The sequence below is a fragment of the Aricia agestis genome, chromosome 6 (genome assembly GCF_905147365.1).
Source record: "Aricia agestis chromosome 6, ilAriAges1.1, whole genome shotgun sequence".
NCBI lineage: Eukaryota > Metazoa > Arthropoda > Insecta > Lepidoptera > Lycaenidae > Aricia > Aricia agestis.
In genome coordinates this window covers 17,824,096-17,843,541 of record NC_056411.1, presented here as the reverse complement: position 1 = coordinate 17,843,541, position 19,446 = coordinate 17,824,096, and the positions used below count along the sequence as shown (strand labels likewise).

General features: G+C 35.9%; 2 protein-coding genes across 2 annotated transcripts; both read right to left on the bottom strand.

The window, feature by feature from the left end:
- Positions 1–1,688: 1,688 nt before the first annotated feature.
- LOC121727765 (protein phosphatase 1B) lies at positions 1,689–6,923 on the bottom strand. Its single transcript, XM_042115752.1, has 5 exons — positions 6,433–6,923; positions 5,715–5,849; positions 4,970–5,279; positions 4,135–4,308; positions 1,689–4,046 (listed from the first exon to the last, which is right to left on the bottom strand). Exons 1-5 carry the CDS (start codon positions 6,734–6,736, stop codon positions 2,729–2,731), a joined length of 2,241 nt encoding a protein of 746 aa, XP_041971686.1. The 5' UTR covers positions 6,737–6,923; the 3' UTR covers positions 1,689–2,728.
- Positions 6,924–7,915: 992 nt separating this feature from the next.
- Positions 7,916–8,755, bottom strand: LOC121727764 (39S ribosomal protein L18, mitochondrial). The gene is made up of 3 exons (XM_042115751.1): positions 8,715–8,755; positions 8,407–8,592; positions 7,916–8,314 (listed from the first exon to the last, which is right to left on the bottom strand). Exons 2-3 carry the CDS (start codon positions 8,571–8,573, stop codon positions 7,963–7,965), a joined length of 519 nt encoding a protein of 172 aa, XP_041971685.1. The 5' UTR covers positions 8,574–8,592; positions 8,715–8,755; the 3' UTR covers positions 7,916–7,962.
- Positions 8,756–19,446: the final 10,691 nt, after the last annotated feature.

The following is a 19,446-nucleotide window of genomic DNA, read 5'->3' as shown; positions in this document are numbered from 1 at the left end:
CTTTTTCTAAAATATAATTTTTATATCAAACTGTTATAAAAACTCTAAGCTATACGCTAGTATTTTAGTGTAATTTGACTCCCATACACACCGCTGAACGCAGCAATTCTTCTAATAACCTTAAAACAACTATCTTAACAAATTATATTATCTTTTAAACCTAGTTTTACATGTCATATAATTTATTTTTTAATAAAAAATACATTATAATATCTCATTTTTTATCAAAGAACACTTCTATGTATTTGTTTAGTCGGTAACAAACGAGGCACATAATTTATATTACGAATTTCAACTGAGCACAGATAGGGCTATTTTGTAGTAAAGAAAAACCTACACACTACTCCGAAGTATATTCAAACATGAAAAAAAAATTACAAAACTTTGGGAAGCCTTTTTTTACAATCATTAAATGAACTCTAACTACAAACAACAGTTCTATGTGTGCTCAGTTTTACATTTTATTGTAATTGTAAATACAATGGCTTTATAAATAACGTATCGGTAAACCCTTAATTAGTATCATGTTTGATAACTTTAAAAATTATTATTATAATAAAAAAAATATTAACAAAAGTTGCGGTGCACATTTTTGGTCTTCTTTGTCAATGGTTCCACAATCACAATAGTCACATTTCTACAGGCGAAATGATAATAAAATTGTAATTTATTTATTACTCATATTAACAGATTCGATACATTGTAATGTTATACTGGATGTTAGAAAGTTTACCCAAAATAAGTTATGTATTGTGGTCTGTGTAACACAAACCACAGTAAGTACAATTTTTGTACATAATATTAATAATAAAATAATGCAATCATAACAGTTATTATGTTCATTCATATTGTTATAGGTTGACAGCTGTCTAAATAAATTATAAGGCACATACCTATTTAGTCCATTGAAATGTTACAATTTAAGGGCCAAATATTGCATTTATTAGAGGACGCAATTTTATTTTTGGGACATGTAGGGGGGGGGGGGGGGGTCAACAGAAGCTTAACCTCAAATTTGTGGGGTCGCCACTCTTGCTCCCCGGCCGCCATCTTAGAAAAAGGGGTGAATTAATTTTCTACACATACAAAGGAAACTGTGTGGGCCACACATGGTGGCTGCAGAAAAGTAGACCTGAAATGCTCTACAGTTGTCTCCGTTCTGGCGAAACATGTAACATAAAAAATTCTCACTTTTTTGCTCATTAACTTTTTTAATGTTTAATTTAAGGTAAAAAGTAATATAAACATATTTGAAGGCAAAATAATTTGCAACAAATTATGACTTCACAAATTTTTTGTAAGACTTATAGTTTCCGAGGTGTCGCGAAAACACTGTTGTGACAACAGTGTTTTCGCGACCCTTTTTCCAAGATGGCGGCCAGGGGACAAGAGTGGCGACCCCGCAAACTTGAAGTTAAGCTTCTATTGACCCCACCTACATGTACCAAAAATAAAATTGCGTCCTCTTATAAATGCAAAGCTCATGTAACATTTCGATGGACTAATTACCTAATGAAGTAAAACAAAGTATGAAATTAAATAAAGTATAAAACTTTCAAGAGAAACTTGACTTTGTATAGTTGCGGTATTTTGTGAAATACAATATACATAATAATGGAAACACATTACTTATAAAAACCGACCTGACACCGCTCATTATGTATTAAAAGAAAACGAAAAAATAAAGCTAAAACAATATGATTTCAGAGTAATTCATGCCAATTCTTGTTTTGTGTAAAATAAATAGTTTATGTATTTAATCTCTTAATACAAGAATAAAAAGCACCATGTTGATTTAATAAAACAATCACCATGAGTAATTGAAACGAGTTGAATATAATTGCTAGATAGAACATAACAACAACCAACACCAATCGGTTGCAGAGGCCAGTGGCAGTCGGCACTCACAGACAATAAAACTCCATAGGAAGTAAATAATTCCTTTCTTAAAAGAATAACCCGATGTACTAACTAGTACATTTGAATAGAAAAACCTTTACACAAATAATTTAACACTAAATTGATGACAACTGTACAAAAAATATAATATTTTTTATCTTATATTTACCTAAGCTAGTATCTTGAGAAAAGCACTGTCGGTAATATTACTACTAGGGATAAATTTAGAATACGTCCTCGACGTAGCGTAGCCTCAGCGGCCCGTCGCCGCGAATCACATTCCACTCTGCCTAAAGTTAAATGCAACGCGAGAGGTGCTATAAATATAGACAAAATAAATATTTATTGGGCTAACTTACCGCCTGGTCCACGTGTTGTAATAGTAATCTATGCACTATACACGTTTGTACTATTGTTACGGCGGACTAGCCCGCCCCCGGGACGGACCGACCGCGCGACAGCAGACACCTAACCGTATACGACGCACTCATCTTTGGATATATTATCTCGAAACGCGGGGACGCACGCGTCCTCCGCGGCTTCAAAGGCACGGACAGAGCATTATACTAGCAGCACCCTAGACTACGGGCTCCGAGAGAACCCTGCTTATTTAAGCCGACGACTCGCGAGACCTATCCTCGGTCGTATGTTCCATATTATTACGAAAGCGTATACAATATACAATTATGTATTATATCTCTCCAAAGGCCAACTATACAAATGCTGCAAACGAGGTGAACGTCTCAAAATCCCGTCGCCTAGTGTACTATAGTATAATTCCTACGTCTATTTTCGAAGGTAACCGTGACACATAAAGCGCGGGGCGCCGCTACTTGTGCAGGCGGCGCCGCAGCCGCGAGCGCGACCAGGCGGGGCGCTTGGCGGGCGGTGGGGCAGCGGGCGCGGCGCGCGGCCGCTTTGCCGGCGGACGGTCGTCGGGCTCGTTGCGGCTGCGCAGCGCGCGCTCGCTCGTGGTGGAGTGCACCTCGGGCTCGGCGCTACCCGGGCGGCGCGCGCGGCCCCGCGGCGGCGACGGCTCGGCGCGGACGGCGCACGCGCGCACCCGTCGCAGCGCGCCGCCCATGTTCTCCTTGGAGCGGCCCCGTGCCGCCTCCCGCCGCGCCGCCGGGGCCCGCCGTGTCCCCGGGGCGCCATAACAGTTTCCCGCCCCGCGCACGTCGGCGGCGCGCGTCGTGGGTCCGTTGTTGTTCTGCGAGCGCATGACGCGGCGATCCTCGTCGGGCGGGCGGTCGGCCCGCGGCGGCGCGGCGGGCGTCCTTCGCGTGAGGATAACGACGCGCTCGACGGGCGCAGGCTCGGCGGGGCGCGCGCGGCCTGCGGCCAGGCGCGTGCGCGGCCGACTCGGCGTCTCCACCTCGTGGTGCGACCGGAGCACGCGGTCATTGGAGGCCACCACAGGGGTGTCACGTTTAGTTTCAGTCTTCACCTTTCTGGCGCGAGGCCGCGGCGGCGCCTCGGTGGGCGAGCTGGAGGAGACCTCGTTGATCTGTATGCTGGTCTCGTCCGTCGAGACGTCGGCGGGTGGCGCGACGGGGTCGGCGAGCGCGGCGTCCGATAGCGCGGTGGTGGGCGACGGCGAGGGCTCGCGGGCTGCGGGGGCCGTTTGCCCGTTCACGATCTCCTCGTACACGTCGGAGAGCGTGTTGACGATTCGCGATCGGTTCAACAGTCTGACCATGAAATATGACTCTGCCGGATTGCCGTAGTTGCTGATGACTTCCTGGTCGGTGGTGTTATCGTCCGCCTTGGGCGACTCATCGCGATGACCGACGGAGAACCTGCCATCTAAAGTCGCGCACGGAGGTAGAGGTGTCTTTGGACTCTCCTCTGTGGGTGGTGAGGGCTTATCGACGTCAGAGTACCGAGTCATTATTGTTAAGCCATTCTGAGGCACAGGGCGAGTTTCTGGTTCTGATTCAGTAGTAACATCCGTTTTGGGGTCTTCTGATTTAGATGGGGCATCGGGAACTCCTATTGTTACTGGAACTGTAGGTGGGACCGTAGTGGGCTGAGGTTTTTGAGCACTAGACCTGGAGAGGAGCACAGTGGCTCTCGGTGGTCCAGGTGGGTCTAACATTAGTGTCACGACAGAAGTGTTATCTGCTCTCATTCTAGTATTTGACCACCTGAAAAACAAATTTAAAAAATTAAAGATAGTCATGTTGTAAATGGCTCCATAAATATTTTAATTAACAGATAGATGATTCCGCATACCTTTCTAAAGCATGATCAACTAGGCTTTTGGATGGATTTAACCAGTCCCTAGGCTGGTTGGCATTTCCTCCTACTAATGCTGCTTCATTGTGCTTTTCAGTTGCTTGAACCAAATTTACAGCGCTTTCTGGAGATATCATATTCCATAATCCATCGGTGCCAAAAATAAGACACCTGCAATAAAAGTAATAATATTAGGCATAATATAATATATTTTAGAAATATTTATTTGGTTACCCAAGCATTTTTATGTTGTATTACACCTAGATTAATGAAAACTTTTGTGGAGAATAGATAAAACTGCATTGTCTAATATAATAACCAAAACTTAAGTATCACTTGGTATAACACACATCCATATTATAATAATAAGTTTGTATGTTTCTAATTTCTCCACACAAAGTGCTGAACAGATTTAGATCAAGTTTGGTATAGCAATACTTAGCATTTGATTATCACACAACTTTTTGTCCCAAAATGTAGCCTAAAGAAAATAGTTCATGGTGACACTCCCTTGCAGCAGAACTATTTAATAAATTTAATTTCATTAACATATTTTTACTGTCTTTGTTATGCTAAGTACTGACATACGGTTTTGCTCGATAGTTTTACTCCAAATCGAGCAATAACCACTGTGTGGACCGCAAAACTGACAGCTCGAAGGCTCGCTTCGAGCCGGCTCCGAGAATTAAATATGTCAAATATATCATTTCCTTTGATTCGGAGTAAAACTATCGAGCAAAACCGTATGTGAGTACTTAGCATAAGAACTACTTTTTAACATTGTTTTTTTTTTTAATACTTTATTATGTAAATTATTACAAACATTCCATACCTAAACTTGGTAGGATCAATAGTCAACACTCCAACATCTGGATCAGGGCTGACGATGAACTCATCATTCTGTGGGTTGTAGCTCCAGAGATCGCCGAGTGATCGTGCGACAGCCAGGAAGGGTATTTCATCTATGGGGGCATTCTTTTTTATCGGTCCCTTGTGCTCTAGCCTCGGTCGGTTCCAAACAACCCTTGGGACTCCAGCTTTGGCCACAACTTTCCCACCGCACTTTTGTATACGATCAATTTCCGGTGCCGACTCTGGTTTGTGATCCAAAGTGAGAGGTTTAGCCGCCCATTCATCACACCCTGTTAATTTAATAAGTAAATAAAGATGTATATGAAAAATTATAATATTATGTCTATGGACAATTCTCTCCATATTTATCTGGAATATCACATTTTATTAAATGGAAGAATATTAAATACTGTGTATGCATTTAAGACTTAACAGATGCATTTAAAACACATACACAAACTTTCGTCCATTTGAAACTTCATTGGAAACTTTCATCCCCACTTTCAAGATATGAATCTGCAACCTCAACTTAAACAACACTAACCCCCAAGCCATAGAGACTAAATAATCAGCTATTCCAAAAATAAATATTAATTTCTTCCACAGTATTCCACAAACATTCTAATGTTCAAGAAAACACAATTATTTTTGGACTAAAGAAGAGATCACAAAACAGTTTTATGCTTGTTATAAAACAATATGTAGTTATTTATTTTGATAATTACCATCTTTTTGATAACCGAGCACAATAGCAGAGTCTCCAACATGGCCAATGTAAATTTTTCCTCTTCTTATAAACGCTACGCTGGCTGTAGTTCCCGCTGTACTTGGCAATCCCGTTACAGTTTTTGGCCATTTTTCTGGAAAACAGCATGTTTTATTTCTAATTTTACAATAAAAAGCATATCATAGGTACCTGTTTTTGCAAGTACGTACTAATTAGTTTAATAGTTTTTTAATATGAACATTATCCAATGAATGTTAATATTGCCAAGATAAAACAATTGAAGCACAAAAACAATTTGATTTCTCAGAACAACATTAGTAATTGTTAGTAAACAGAAGAGATTATTTTTAAGTAAAACGAGTACTAAGCATATTTGTGCACTACCACAAAAACTGAAAGCAATTATTTTACTTTAAGATTTTTTTATGGAAGACCACATTTAAGTGATAGCAACCGAACTGGTAAAACAGCTTTCACTTTGCAAGCCGTGGGAGACACCCAAAAATTGTGCAACAATGTGAATAAAAACTTGCGATAAAGTCAGCCTAAGATTTTTTTTTGCACTTCAATGCCAAATCTTTAGACAAAAACTAACCAACACCTATACAATTACTGCAAGGTCAAGCACATAATTCGTTTCCATCACTCGTTCTTCCAAGAACGCGGTAAGTAGGAATAAAAGAAGTTGAAATCCTTTCATTGGGTTCGATATTTACCTACTTCTTTCCACATATTCAAATGGGTCAACATGTAACCATTGCGAATGGCTTTCAGGACGTCCTCATCATTATCCGACCAAAACTGCCTCTGTTTGACAATAGAACCCATCAAGTGTTCCTTGGCAAAGGCAGCAGCTTCTCCTCCACCGTGACCGTCGTATATACCGAAAAAGGCGTATTCCAAGTCCCTTTCATCCTCAGTTTGTTGATACGCTACAGAAAACAAGTCTTCCATATATTTTCTCCCGCCTTGGCTGCAGTGGCCAGTGACGCGCAAGTTAACACCGATTGATGCAGGCATTTTAACAAACACAGAAACTTAACCACAAAGAATAATATTTTTAAGGCAACACAAATATCTCAACATTTTGCATTCGCAATTACACGACGTTTGGACTGTTGAATCCAGTTGAGAAATTTCGACACTACGACAGGTCACGTGGACATATCGATCACAAAGCGTTCCTCACCGCATACGAGATGTTGCATTAGAAAGAAAGAGACAACCGTATATTTCTCTAGTCGAACCTTCAGAAAAAAGAAATAGACGCCATTGTTTTCCGCCATTTTCAGACGTGTCAGTTGAGTTATATTTAAAAATTAGATAATACAAATGGCCTATTTACGTTTAGTTTTTTATAAATATAAGTATATAAATTATTGTTACTATGAATAACATATTGTAAATTCATAATCACCGACCAATTATTGAACTTTACTTTAATTTGTCCAAGTTATTGACCGGAACTAAAATTGTTTTTTTTTAAATATAACCAAGATAATATGGCAAACACGTAAAAGTAAAGGTCGTATTCCAATTTTTTTTCGTAACGATTACGAATGTCTGTCAAGAAAGTAAGGAGATTAAAAAGTTGCAACATCGTAGAGTCATCCCTTTCAACTCAATATAATCAAAAAGGGATGACACTATGATGTTGCCATTTTTTAATTTCTTCACTTTTTTATATTTTATAACATATTATAGGGACGCGTTTTGATAATACAATAAGAATTTGTGACAGGTACTTGATAGATAGACAATTCAAAAAGTCAAACATATAGCTGCAATATGGTATTGCAGCTATATGTTTGACTTTGTGAATTGTGGCCCACATGAAAAAAAGGTTGGGGACCACTGCTATATTATATTATTTTAGGCTGCCTATATTTTCTTGTTTCAGCGCGAAATTGACAAAGATGTTAGTGTAATACGTAGTGATTATATTCTCTTTGGTGTAATATAGGAAGTGCCGATTGTGCTGTGTCAGTGTAACACGACTTGAATATTAGGAGCATAGACATAATATATACTAGCATTATAGGTTTATGATTAGGAGTAACGAGTAGGCAGAAAGACATAATAAGTATATTAACCCATCAAGCCCCATAAGCTCACCGGTGAGCGAGACACAATAGAATAACAATAGATATTAGATTTCCAAGAATCCACGATCAAAGGATTAATAAAGATTATCTAGACGCTAAAAGCAAATTTATTTACATACTATCCTATGATTAACATAATTCTTATTCTTCAGTAACTTCCCAAGGTTTTTCTGGTCTAAATTCATCTGTTGGGTAGGGGTTCTTGTAGACATCCATTTCTTGTAATCTCACACCTCCTTTTACAAGCTCTTTAAGGAAAATGTCTACTTTTCCACCCTCTTTAGCTTCCAAGTCACAAAACATTTCTGTGATTCCACTCTCTAAGCACCTTTGAGCAAATACTCTGCCTAGGTTCATATAAGCACAAGTATCAGTGATGCTGTACAGCTGGCTCCGAATTGCCCATTCTGATGTTTGTGCCGTGATCACTGGACCATTGATGAAATGTACAACTTCTGCTTTGATGGTTCTGTTGCTCGGTGTTAATACAAGCCTGCAATTTTAATTTAAAATATTATAACAATTTAATAACAAAGGTTCAATATTATAAAAAATAAAGGTCATAGTTGGAAGCAGTAAACCTACTTGTGCCAAAACTTTCGCCCTGGTTTTTCCAAATGATAACCATCTGGTTTACGAGCAATACGCATCCGTTCTAAATTCCTAGGATTTCTATTCACAAATTCAGCTGGACTTGAAGACATACATCTTATAATGTTTGAAATCAAAGCTGTGTTTCTTGCAGGTAACATTGTAACTATTGGTACCTATCTGAAAAGTTAAAATAGTTAGTGAGCAACCTGTGACGTCACTTCAGGGTATATAAAAATAGCATTTTAATTAATTTCATAATTATTAATGTTCAAAAACACCAAAATAACATAAATAATAACCTTAAAATTTCCTTCCGCTATAAAGCTTCTTTGACATAAAGTTTTTTTTTGGATTCTGGCCAGTGTTACCACCTCTCAAAAATATTTATCCCTAAATTGGTGTCAAAAACCCCTAAAATCACCTTAATTTTTCTGTTTTCCCCCTAAAATCTGTATATATATAAAAATGGATTTTCAATTATGTTAGTAACGCTAAAACTCGAAAACGGCTGAACGGATTGGGCTAATTTTAGTTAAATATTTCATCTTCATCTGAAGATTCAGATGTTTTGAAGTCGTACATCTTATTATTGAATAAATTCAACATTTTATTTGTTGGATTAAATGTTGCACAAGTGACATCATTACGATTTAATGTAAATCGGACCATCAGTATTGCCGCCAGTCACCACAGAGTGGTCATAGAATTACGTAATAGATGTCGCTAGAAGTCGCTAGGTCAAGAAATAATTAATATTAATATCAACAATTTAAAAATATTAAAAAGTATAAAAATCCCTGAAAATACCCCTAAAAATTTTAGACCCCTAAAAAAATCCCATCTCACTTATTTAACCCCTAAATCTGGGGGGAAAACCCCTAAGTTGGGAACACTGAATTTCTGGCAGTATGGTATCTGGCAAAAAAGGTTGATTCACAATGTATAGGGACCGTGCAAAGCGATGACACTGCCACTAGTGACCCGTAGCCGAAACTTTTACGAAAATTTTATTAACAAGCTCAAGTCAAGCTACGGAAAATTAAAGCCTTGTCGAGCTGTATGTAATATTATCTTCGATAATATTCATTTAAATCATATGCTATAAAGAGCCATATAGATCTATACTAAATCAACAATGTATTTAAAGTGTTTAATTGAATAAGGATTAATGCTGTATTAATTAAAATCGCTTCGGAAATTACCCATTATTTGTCGTTAAAAGTAAATGACAAAAAACTGGTATTGTGGGATATCCATAAGAGATAGACAATATTATATACCTACCATCGCGGAGTTATCTGTAGACCTTTTCAATATGACGTACAATACTTGGTACATTATTTTGATAAACTCGTAGGGTTCAGCCTGCGTTTGCAATGTAAGCGGAAAAAATGTAATTATTTCCGACATCACGATTCACGACATTAGAAACCCCAACAATAACAGTATTTCTCCAATATTTGATGAATGTTATTATACTTATAAACCTTCCTCTTGGATCACTAAGGCTCCCTGAAAATACTTGCATAGGACTTCAATCTGTATGGAAATAAGGAGCAAAATCGTGTAAATAAAATAAAAAAAAACTTTTTACTGATTCAGTGTGGATGACACGGCAGCCGTGTCATATATGTTTTTAACATGTGGTGTATGACACGTGAGCCGCGTCATTAAAAAAAAACTATTGTTTCTCCCTCAAATTACACTTTAGAAGATTCTACTCTAACAAAACCATCTTAATTTTCCACGTAGAGCATGCCTATATGCTTCGTTTCGTTAAGTATTCGTATTTAGAAGTCCTCATATTGAATTTTGCAAGTATATCACATCCCTAGATGGACGGCAAAGCAGGATAATGTGTGGACTACGTCATTGCGCAGTCCTGCACGGCGGACTGCAATGCAGGATAGTGAATGGGCCTTTTAAGTCAATAGTCATATCAAAATTCACAAAGCTTCGTAGTTCGTACGATAGACGCATGTGCAGCCGCGGCATAAGCGTGGTAAGAGCTTATTAATTTTTTGGAAGGAAGTGGGGTGTACTGCGTCAAGAGTCAAGCCTAAACTCTTTCTTGACAGACTTTTCCAAAAAAATCAACTTTGAAAAAATCAGCTTTGAATTTTGAAAGCAAACGTACAGGTTCTGTCACAGTATAGCAATATTAATATTATGTCATATTGCTATACTGTGGTTCTGTGGACCATCTGGACCTTAAGTGGCCCATTCACTATCCTGCATTACAGTCCGCCATGCAGTCCGCCGGCTAAAGGCTGTCACACACAGAGCAGGTGATGTAAAGATGTATATTATAGCACGATACATCTCGATACATCTTTCTATAGAAATCGTCACGAGACCACACACAACAGTGTATATTTTTACATCTTCGTTTCTTAAGATTCCGAGCTATATGAAAATATATATTTACATTTTAATACATCTTAATACATCTCAATATATTTCCATGTAAAATATACATCTCTTCTCTTTATAGGATGTTTAAAAATTTCTGTGATTATATTATTATTATGTACTAGCGACCCGCCCGGGCGGGTTGCTATATTTTATTCCGAAAAATTATAATACTGAAAGAATTTTTCAAATCGGACCAGTAGTTCCTGAGATTAGCGCGTTCAAGTTTTAATTTTTCCCGTGTTTCCACATTTTCCTCTATTTCTTCGCTTCAATTAGTTTTAGCGTGATAGAATATAGCCTATAGCCTTCCTCGATAAATGGGCTATCTAACACTGGAAGAATCATCAAAATCCGTTGCGTAGTAAAAGTAGATTAAAGGGAACAAAGGGACATGAGCGAAAAAAAGCGACTTTGTCTATACATCATATATTAAAACGGTAGAAATGAAAATTCTGTACATTATGGCGCATTTTCACTGGTCGATAGGGCCCGCATGCGGGGTGCGGGAGATCATGCCACGACCAATAGACATGCGCCATTCGTTGTCATAGACTCCCCGTATGCTGTATACCGTACGAGTTAACGACTAATGAAAATGCGCCCTTAAAGATGAAGCCAAAACTGTGGTTAGTTTTTTGTCTGTCTGTCTGTCTGTATGTTTGTTCCAGCATCACAAGAAAACTACTGATCCGATTTGAATGTGGTTTTCGCAGATATATTTGTCTTCTTCCAACTTAAAATCTGGTGTATAAATTCCCCCCCCCCCCCCCCCCCCCCCCCTCTAAGGGGACAAAAGAGGGGGTCTGATTTTGTATCAAACTTTTTTCTTTAATGGAGTTACTTCATGTTATTAACTGTGTTTTCCAACTTAACTAAAAAGGGGTAAGATTTTGTATTAACTGATAAAGTAGAAATACATGTACATTAAAATACATTACCTTCTCTGTCTGTGACACGCTTTATGCAGGATAGTGAATGGTGTCGCAGGCCTGCATGGCTGCAGGCCTGCAATACTGTGTAAGCCGTGAATGGGCCCTTGCCCCTTCCAATGGATCATCAATGGATAGTGGAACTTGGAAGTAGCCGTGTTCGTTTCATTTTTTCGCAGTTTGGCAGCTGACTGTCAACTTCATAATTGAGTGTCATGTTCAATAACATCCTAACAGTTCTGACAGAAATTGTTAGGATTTTACAATGAATAAGGAAACAGATGGAAGCGACATAACTACAAAAAAGTGTGGCCGGCGCCATATTGCCAAGAACTAAACATAGCGGTCTATAGTGATGGGACACTCGGTTGATATTTGTCGAGGATATCGATAAGTCAGATGTTATAAGTGAGCTATTAAGGTTAAAATATTTTAAATAAATGATCAAATTCTTCACCTTATATTTTTTAAATTCGATAAAAAAGTACATCACTAAACGTCAAATCTACTAATTTCTATGTTGATTATATATCGAAAATTAAGCCATGTCATATTCTATTCTATCACAAATCTTATTTATTGTTTAATTTTTAACTAAATTAGCACATACGAAGTCTAGCCATCGGTAAAATACCAAAAATTTTAGTAAAAATATAAACTTTTTTAAATTTCTTCACTTTTTTGACGGGCTATAAATTTATTTAAAAAAAAGCAAATTGGTCGAAAAATTTGACCGATATATCGATATTTTTTTCGCGATATATCGATATATCGATATTTTCTTTCAATTTCGACATAATACGACACTTTGACAGTTTATGTACCTCGGAGAACCGGAACATAAAATGGCGGACCGGCCACAGTATTTTGATTTGGTAGAGACCATTATGCCGCATCATCGTATATATTAAGTCTATGTGCCGCATCCACTTATAAAAGTCAATGGGATTTTATTGAACATGAGGTCCTGGAAGTTAGCCCCCCAAGATTATTTTTTTTGTAATTTTTTGATTTTTATACTCGTATATCGTTTGTTCGTCGTTTGTTCGTGATTGTTCGTTATAAATAATCGTTTGTTCGTTACTAGTTTATTTAATAAAAAATGTTTTAAAATATGATCTTAAGTTAGCCCCCCCATTCTAATTTTTAATGAATTTATGTTAATATTGAATTATAAATATCCATTAATGTTTGTTCGTCGTTTGTTCGTGATTGTTCGTTATAAATAATCGTGTGTTCGTTACTTGTTTATTTAATAAAAATGAATTTAAAATATGATCTTAAGTTAGCCCCCGCATTTAAAATTTTTAATAAAATATCAATATTGAGTTTTAAATATTCATTAATGTTTGTTCGTCGTTTGTTCTTGATTGTTCGTTATAAATAACCGTTTGTTCGTTACTTGCTTATTAAATAAAAATTAATTTAAAATATTATGATCTTAAGTTAGCCTCCTCATTCTATTTTTTAATGAATTTATGATATATTGAATTATAAATATTCAATAATGTTTGTTCGTCGTTTGTTTTTGATTGTTCGTTATAATTAATCGTTGGTTCGACACTTGTTCATTTAATAAAAAATAATTAAATATGCTCTTAACTCTTAAGTTAGCCCCCGCATTTTAATTTTTAATAAATTTATGTCAATATTGAGTTTTAAATATTCATTAATGTTTGTTCGTCGTTTGTTCTTGATTGTTCACTATAAATAACCGTTTGTTCGTTACTTGTTTATTAAATAAAAATTAATTTAAAATATTATGATCTTAAGTTAGCCCCCTCATTCTATTTTTTAATGAATTTATGACAATATTAAATTATAAATATTCAATAATGTTTGTTCGTCGTTTGTTTTTGATTGTTCGTTATAAATAATCGTTTGTTCGTCACTTGTTCATTTAATAAAAAATAATTAAATATTATGCTCTTAACTCTTAAGTTAGCCCCCGCATTTTAATTTTTAATAAATTTGTGTCAATATTGAATTATAAATATTCATTAATGTTTGTTCGTCGTTTGTCTTTGATTGTTCGTCATAAATAATCGTTTGTTCGTCACTTGTTTGTGTAATAAAAATTAATTAAAATTTTCCTCTTAACTTAGCCCCCCATTTTAACTTTTAATAAATGTATGTCAATATTGAGTTATAAATATTCATTAATGTTTGTTCGTCGTTTGTTCTTGATTGTTCGTTATAAATAATCGTTTGTTCGTCACTTGTTTGTGTAACAAAACTTAATTTAAAAAAATCTTCTTAACTTAGCCCCCCGTTTTAAATTTTAATAAATTTATGTTAATATTGAGTTATAAATATTCATTAATGTTTGTTCGCCGTTTGTTCGTGATTGTTCGTTATTAAATAATCGGTTGTTCGTCGCTTGTTTATGTAATAAAAGTTAATTAAAAATATCCTTTCATGTTAGCCCCCCAGTCTAATTTTTAATAAATGTATGTCAATATTGAATTGTAAATATTCAATAATGTTTGTTAGTGCTTAAAAGACGTTTGTTCTTCCTTCTTTTTTGTTTAATTAACAATTTTTATAATTATTATTTTAGTCTGGCTTACCCAGCATAGGTATATTTCGACTGGCAGCATTATTCTGAAGTTGGTCTTTGTCGTCTATGGTTATTGGATTTAATGATTTTGATACTTGGGAATAAGGCAAGGTTATTTAAATATTATTATGGTTATTATTTTTTACGTCTTTACTTGTCTGTGGCGCCCTGAGCGGGTTTCGCCACAGGCAGAGGTTTCTACACGCCCAGCATACACTAAAACTGCAATTTCATGTTCCTTGGTCTTGCGGAATGCGTTATAAAGATCTGAATCATTTTTAAATTAAATTTTCTACCTAGAAAATAGTACTTTTGTAATATATATTTGTCGGTATAATGTTATACAGCCGGTTTAATTACTGAGGTACCTATGTTCAATAGATTTTGGGTCATATTTTAATAATAAACCACTATTTAGCGAGCCAAGAGTATTTATTTATTTATATAACCTTATAATACTATTCACAAAAATAATATCACACAATTCACGACTCTCATACAATTATTTTAAATAATCAACGTTTTAAGTACAGCGGTTCTAAAATGGTCACATTTAGCAATTCCTCTCAATCAATTCAGCAAATGAATTGTCAAAACTGTCAAACTGACAAATGTCAAATCAACTACAAAAATACAGAAATGAATTGCAAGCAGAGTTACATTTTGCGATTTTAGAAAAATGAATCATATTATGATTCATATCATGATTCTTCAAAGCGATCATTTTAGCCTTTTTGCTAGCTGTCTTGCTCTACATAAACGCGTTTCAATATGATAAATATGTAAGTACTTACAAAAAAAGCACTGCTATTTTTGTACTTACATAATATTATTCTTTTTTTTTCACAACACATGTTTTGGTTCTTTTAGAATATTTTATTTTTTATTTCTAAGTTCTATTTTTTGTTATTCTTATGTGTATTTTATAATGGTGGTGTTTTTGTTACGATAAATTGAATAAATTATTCTTATTCTTAATACTAGTGATGACAACCAATAACGATTAAGCGGTCATTTGCAAGTTACGTCACTTTATAGTTTGTGCGTTCTAAGATGATATGGGTGACAGTTTTCATGTTCCTTGCTACGGGTTTTTTTTTTCAAGAAAACAAAAAAAATCAAAATGTAATAAATTATATTCCATCTACAAAAACAAATGTTTCCTATAATTGTAAATAAATAAAAATGAAAGGATGCTAAATGCTAACTTATTAATAAAAATTATAAATATTAACTGTGACATAGGAGTATAAAATTATTGTTACGAAAACATTTGAAAAATGTCATATGCATGAAACGGAACTTATGTCAATAGAGATTGACTCTGTTGAATCGAAATCAAATCGATATAAAAGGGCGGCCATCTTAAATCGCCGGCACCACTGAAATGTCAGTACGAAATCGATAATTTCGATTGCAATAATTCCTTCACGAAGTGATTCGATATTTTTAAATTATCGATTAATTTTTGTTAGGTAACTTCCCTACTATTGTCAATTATAATGTGTCACGCATATCATCATAAAACGCACAAACTATAGTTATGCCCAGTATTCTGATATATTATGATCATTATTTCCTTATCTAAAATTAAAGTAAAAGTCACATCAAAATAGCAATTAAAACATTTTAAAATCGATTCATCATAAAACATGCGATTTAAGTATATTAATTAATACTTAGTCAATAATAATAATAATAGTCAGGTTAAATATCTTAATTAAGAGTTAGTTAAGTTAAACGTGGGAGAGCCATGCTTCGGCACGAATGGGCTGGCTTGACCGGAGAAATACCACGTTCTCACAGAAAACCGGCGTGAAACAGCGCTTGCGCTGTGTTTCGCCGAGTAAGTGAGTTTACCGGAGGCCCAATAATCCCCTACCCTATTCCCTTCCCTACCCTCCCCTATTCTCTTCCCTTACCTTCCCTACCCTCCCCTATTACCCTATTACCTCTTAAAAGACCGGCAACGCACTGGCAGCTCTTCTGATGCTGCGAGTGTCCATGGGTGACGGAAGTTGCTTTCCATCAGGTGACCCGTTTGCTCGTTTGCCCCCTTATTTCATAAAAAAAAATAGTATAATGCAGCAACAATGTAAACTATCCAGCTAAAATGTCATAATAATTGATTGGTATAAAAAATAAAAAATAACACAAAAATTCATGTACAAAATTAATAACAATTAAAATAGAATTAATAACATTGTCACATCAATTAAAAATACAAAAAAAAAACAATATCAATGTCTACAGAACAACAAAAATATTAAATTATGTTACTAGAATAAATATTGTATATGTTACCGTTAGAATGCAGAATACGTTAAACTGCACATTACCTAGGTAATCTGCAGATTCCTTGATACCATCATTCCATTTTTTCTATCGAGTGAAGTTCATGATATTGTGTAATGGAATATGAATTCACACATATCACATTCATGGAATATGAGTTAACACATTTAACTGTTAGATCCTCACTTAGCTTAGCTACCCATTTCTATTATTGCACATGCGCATGAAAATGAAACGAATATGTCTAGTCTAAACAGCTGTATCGCCATTACTTTTCGAAGAATAGTTTTCATCAATTTCAATTTGAAATATTTCCAAACTAGCTGTTGCCCGCGACTTCGTCCGCGTGGACTTCAGTTTATAGCGCGCGATGTCAACAAAATTGGTGTCAAAAGCTTTTATAAAAAAACCCTGGTACCCCTTAAATCAATACAGCTGTGTAGTGTGCACACAATAAGTACTTTATTTTTTATATTAAACTTTATATTTTATGCCAAATTTCAAAGAATATTTAGCCCCCCAATTACACAACTTTACCCATAAACTATTTATCATTGATAGGTTTAGCCCCAATTTCACCAACGTCTGTTAGTGTTAACAGCTTGTTAAAATGTCCTGTCTTCTCTTTCATTCATATGAAAAACGAAACAGCTAACGTGATACTAATTCGATCATTAACTTTAACAGTCGTTGGTGAAATTTGGTCTTAAGGTTACGTCACTGCTTGCACAGATAAAGTATTGAGTTATTTAATACCGTAGAATAGATATAACAATCGAAAAAAATCGAGACTTAAATGTAAGATGATACCACCTCTTATAGAAAGACTTTTGAGCAAGCGTCAGCGCGATGTAGAAGACGCACGGCGCCATCTATTATGAATTTTTTGAACAAATTTACGACCCTTACAACCCTTTTTTCCAGTAAAAAAGTAGCCTATGTCCTTTCTCAGGCTTTAGACTATCTGTATACAAAATTTCATTACAATCGGTTCGGTAGTTTTGGCGTTTGGCGTGAAAGCGAGACTGACAGAGATACTTTCGCATTTATAATATTAGTATAGATTATGTGCACACTGCACAGCTGTTTTTGGGTATTTTGATTAATTAAGGGCCGCGCTACACCGGAATGGCAGCGGCGAGGCGAGCACTTTCGGCGCTGCCATTCCGGTGTAGCGCGGCCCTAAGAGGGGTACCACTTACCAGGGTTTTAAAAAGTTTTTAAATTTGACACAAATTTTGTTGACACCGCGCGCTATAAACTAAAGTCCACGCGGACGAAGTCGCGGGCAACAGCTAGTATATATATAATATTATTATAATATTATTAAACATCATATTCTAACGTATTAAAAACTATAAACAAAAACATACTAACTAATAAGTATGATTAGTTCTATGTTACAATAAAGTAAAAAATAAACGCCATCTGTTGAATCGTATTAGAACTAAAATGTAATAATAGAACTAAAATCAAAGTTCCTGGGTCATGGACCATGGTTGTGTATTAAGAGGAGTCCGCACCGCCCTTTTTTCCATACAAACGTTGTCCCCTGTTTCCTCCCTGGATAATGCTAGTACAGTTATAATTTTTTTCCTGAACATTTACGGCCACTAATACAATGTCCCTATGTTTTCTTTTTTTTTTTTCATAATTTAATTATTAAATAAGATATGAACGTTCAAAAACCCAAAAAAATGGCCACATTTTTCCGCTGTCTTCAAACATCCAGAAAACAGATTTGGCTAGATTATACAAAAAAAATAAAACATAGGAACACAGCTCAAGCCTTTCTTTAATCTTTAATGAAAAAAGTACTTAATTCGGTTAAGTTTTGGAGAAGGAATCAGGGGACAACGAATCGTTGATTTTCTGCTGTTGTCTCTATCCCGCTCTGCGGTATAGGCTTGAGGTAAGGGAGACAGCTATAGATATTACACGTACTTTTTTTTCATTTCTCTTTTCTCTAGCCCCTGGTGTATCCTCTTAAGAGGATACCACAGCGGCTAGAGAAATGAAAAAAAGTACGTGTAATATCTATAGCTGTCTCCCTTACCTCAAGCCTATACCGCAGAACGCGATAGAGACAACTGCAGAAAATCCAGAAAATCAACGATTCGTTGTCCCCTGATTCCTTCTCCAAAACTTAACCGATTTAAGTACTTTTTTCATTAAAGATTAAAAAAAGGCTTGAGCTGTGTTCCTATGTTTTGCTTTTTTTGTATAATCTATCCAAATCTGTTTTCTGGACGTTTGAACACAGTGGAAAATCTGGCCATTTTTTTGGGTTTTTGAACGTTCATATCTTATTTAATAATTAAATTATGAAAAAAAAGAAAACATAGGGACATTGTATTAGTGGCCGTAGATATTCAGGAAAAAAATTATAACTCTACTAGCATTATCCAGGGAGGAAACAGGGGACAACGTTTGTATGGAAAAAATGGCGGTGTGGAATCCTCTTAAATAGTTGAGCGCCCAGAGGTTTTCCTCCGAACCTCCGAAAATTGTAATAGTGAATGGATTTTTGTTTTTGAGATGTCATTTTCTTTTTTTAACTCAATATTTAAAAAATCACTCTTATAATATTTATTTGAGATCATAGGCTGTCTCATAAAATGCCTCAGACATCGACTAGTCTGATAAATAGGAGTCACATGCAAAAAGTCATTCACTAAAAGGGCCCATTCACGGCAGGCCTAACCTGCATAAGTCGGCGGATGGCAAGGCGGCCTGCCGTGAATAGGCCTTTAATAGGCCTTTTTATTTTATACATTCCTTATGTATAAAATATTGTCGCCAAAAAAGGCTGTCAAGCTGAACTATCTAAGA

Excerpts from the sequence above, each read along its gene's own strand:
- LOC121727765 (XM_042115752.1), bottom strand. The coding sequence starts at position 6,736 with ATGCCTGCATCAATCGGTGTTAACTTGCGCGTCACTGGCCACTGCAGC. Across the intron at positions 5,280-5,714 it reads GCTCGGTTATCAAAAAGATG|GGTGTGATGAATGGGCGGCT; the intron begins GTAATTATCAAA and ends TTAAATTAACAG. Across the intron at positions 4,047-4,134 it reads GTTGATCATGCTTTAGAAAG|GTGGTCAAATACTAGAATGA; the intron begins GTATGCGGAATC and ends TTTGTTTTTCAG.
- LOC121727764 (XM_042115751.1), bottom strand. The coding sequence starts at position 8,573 with ATGTTACCTGCAAGAAACACAGCTTTGATTTCAAACATTATAAGATGT. Across the intron at positions 8,315-8,406 it reads GGGCGAAAGTTTTGGCACAA|GCTTGTATTAACACCGAGCA; the intron begins GTAGGTTTACTG and ends TTAAAATTGCAG.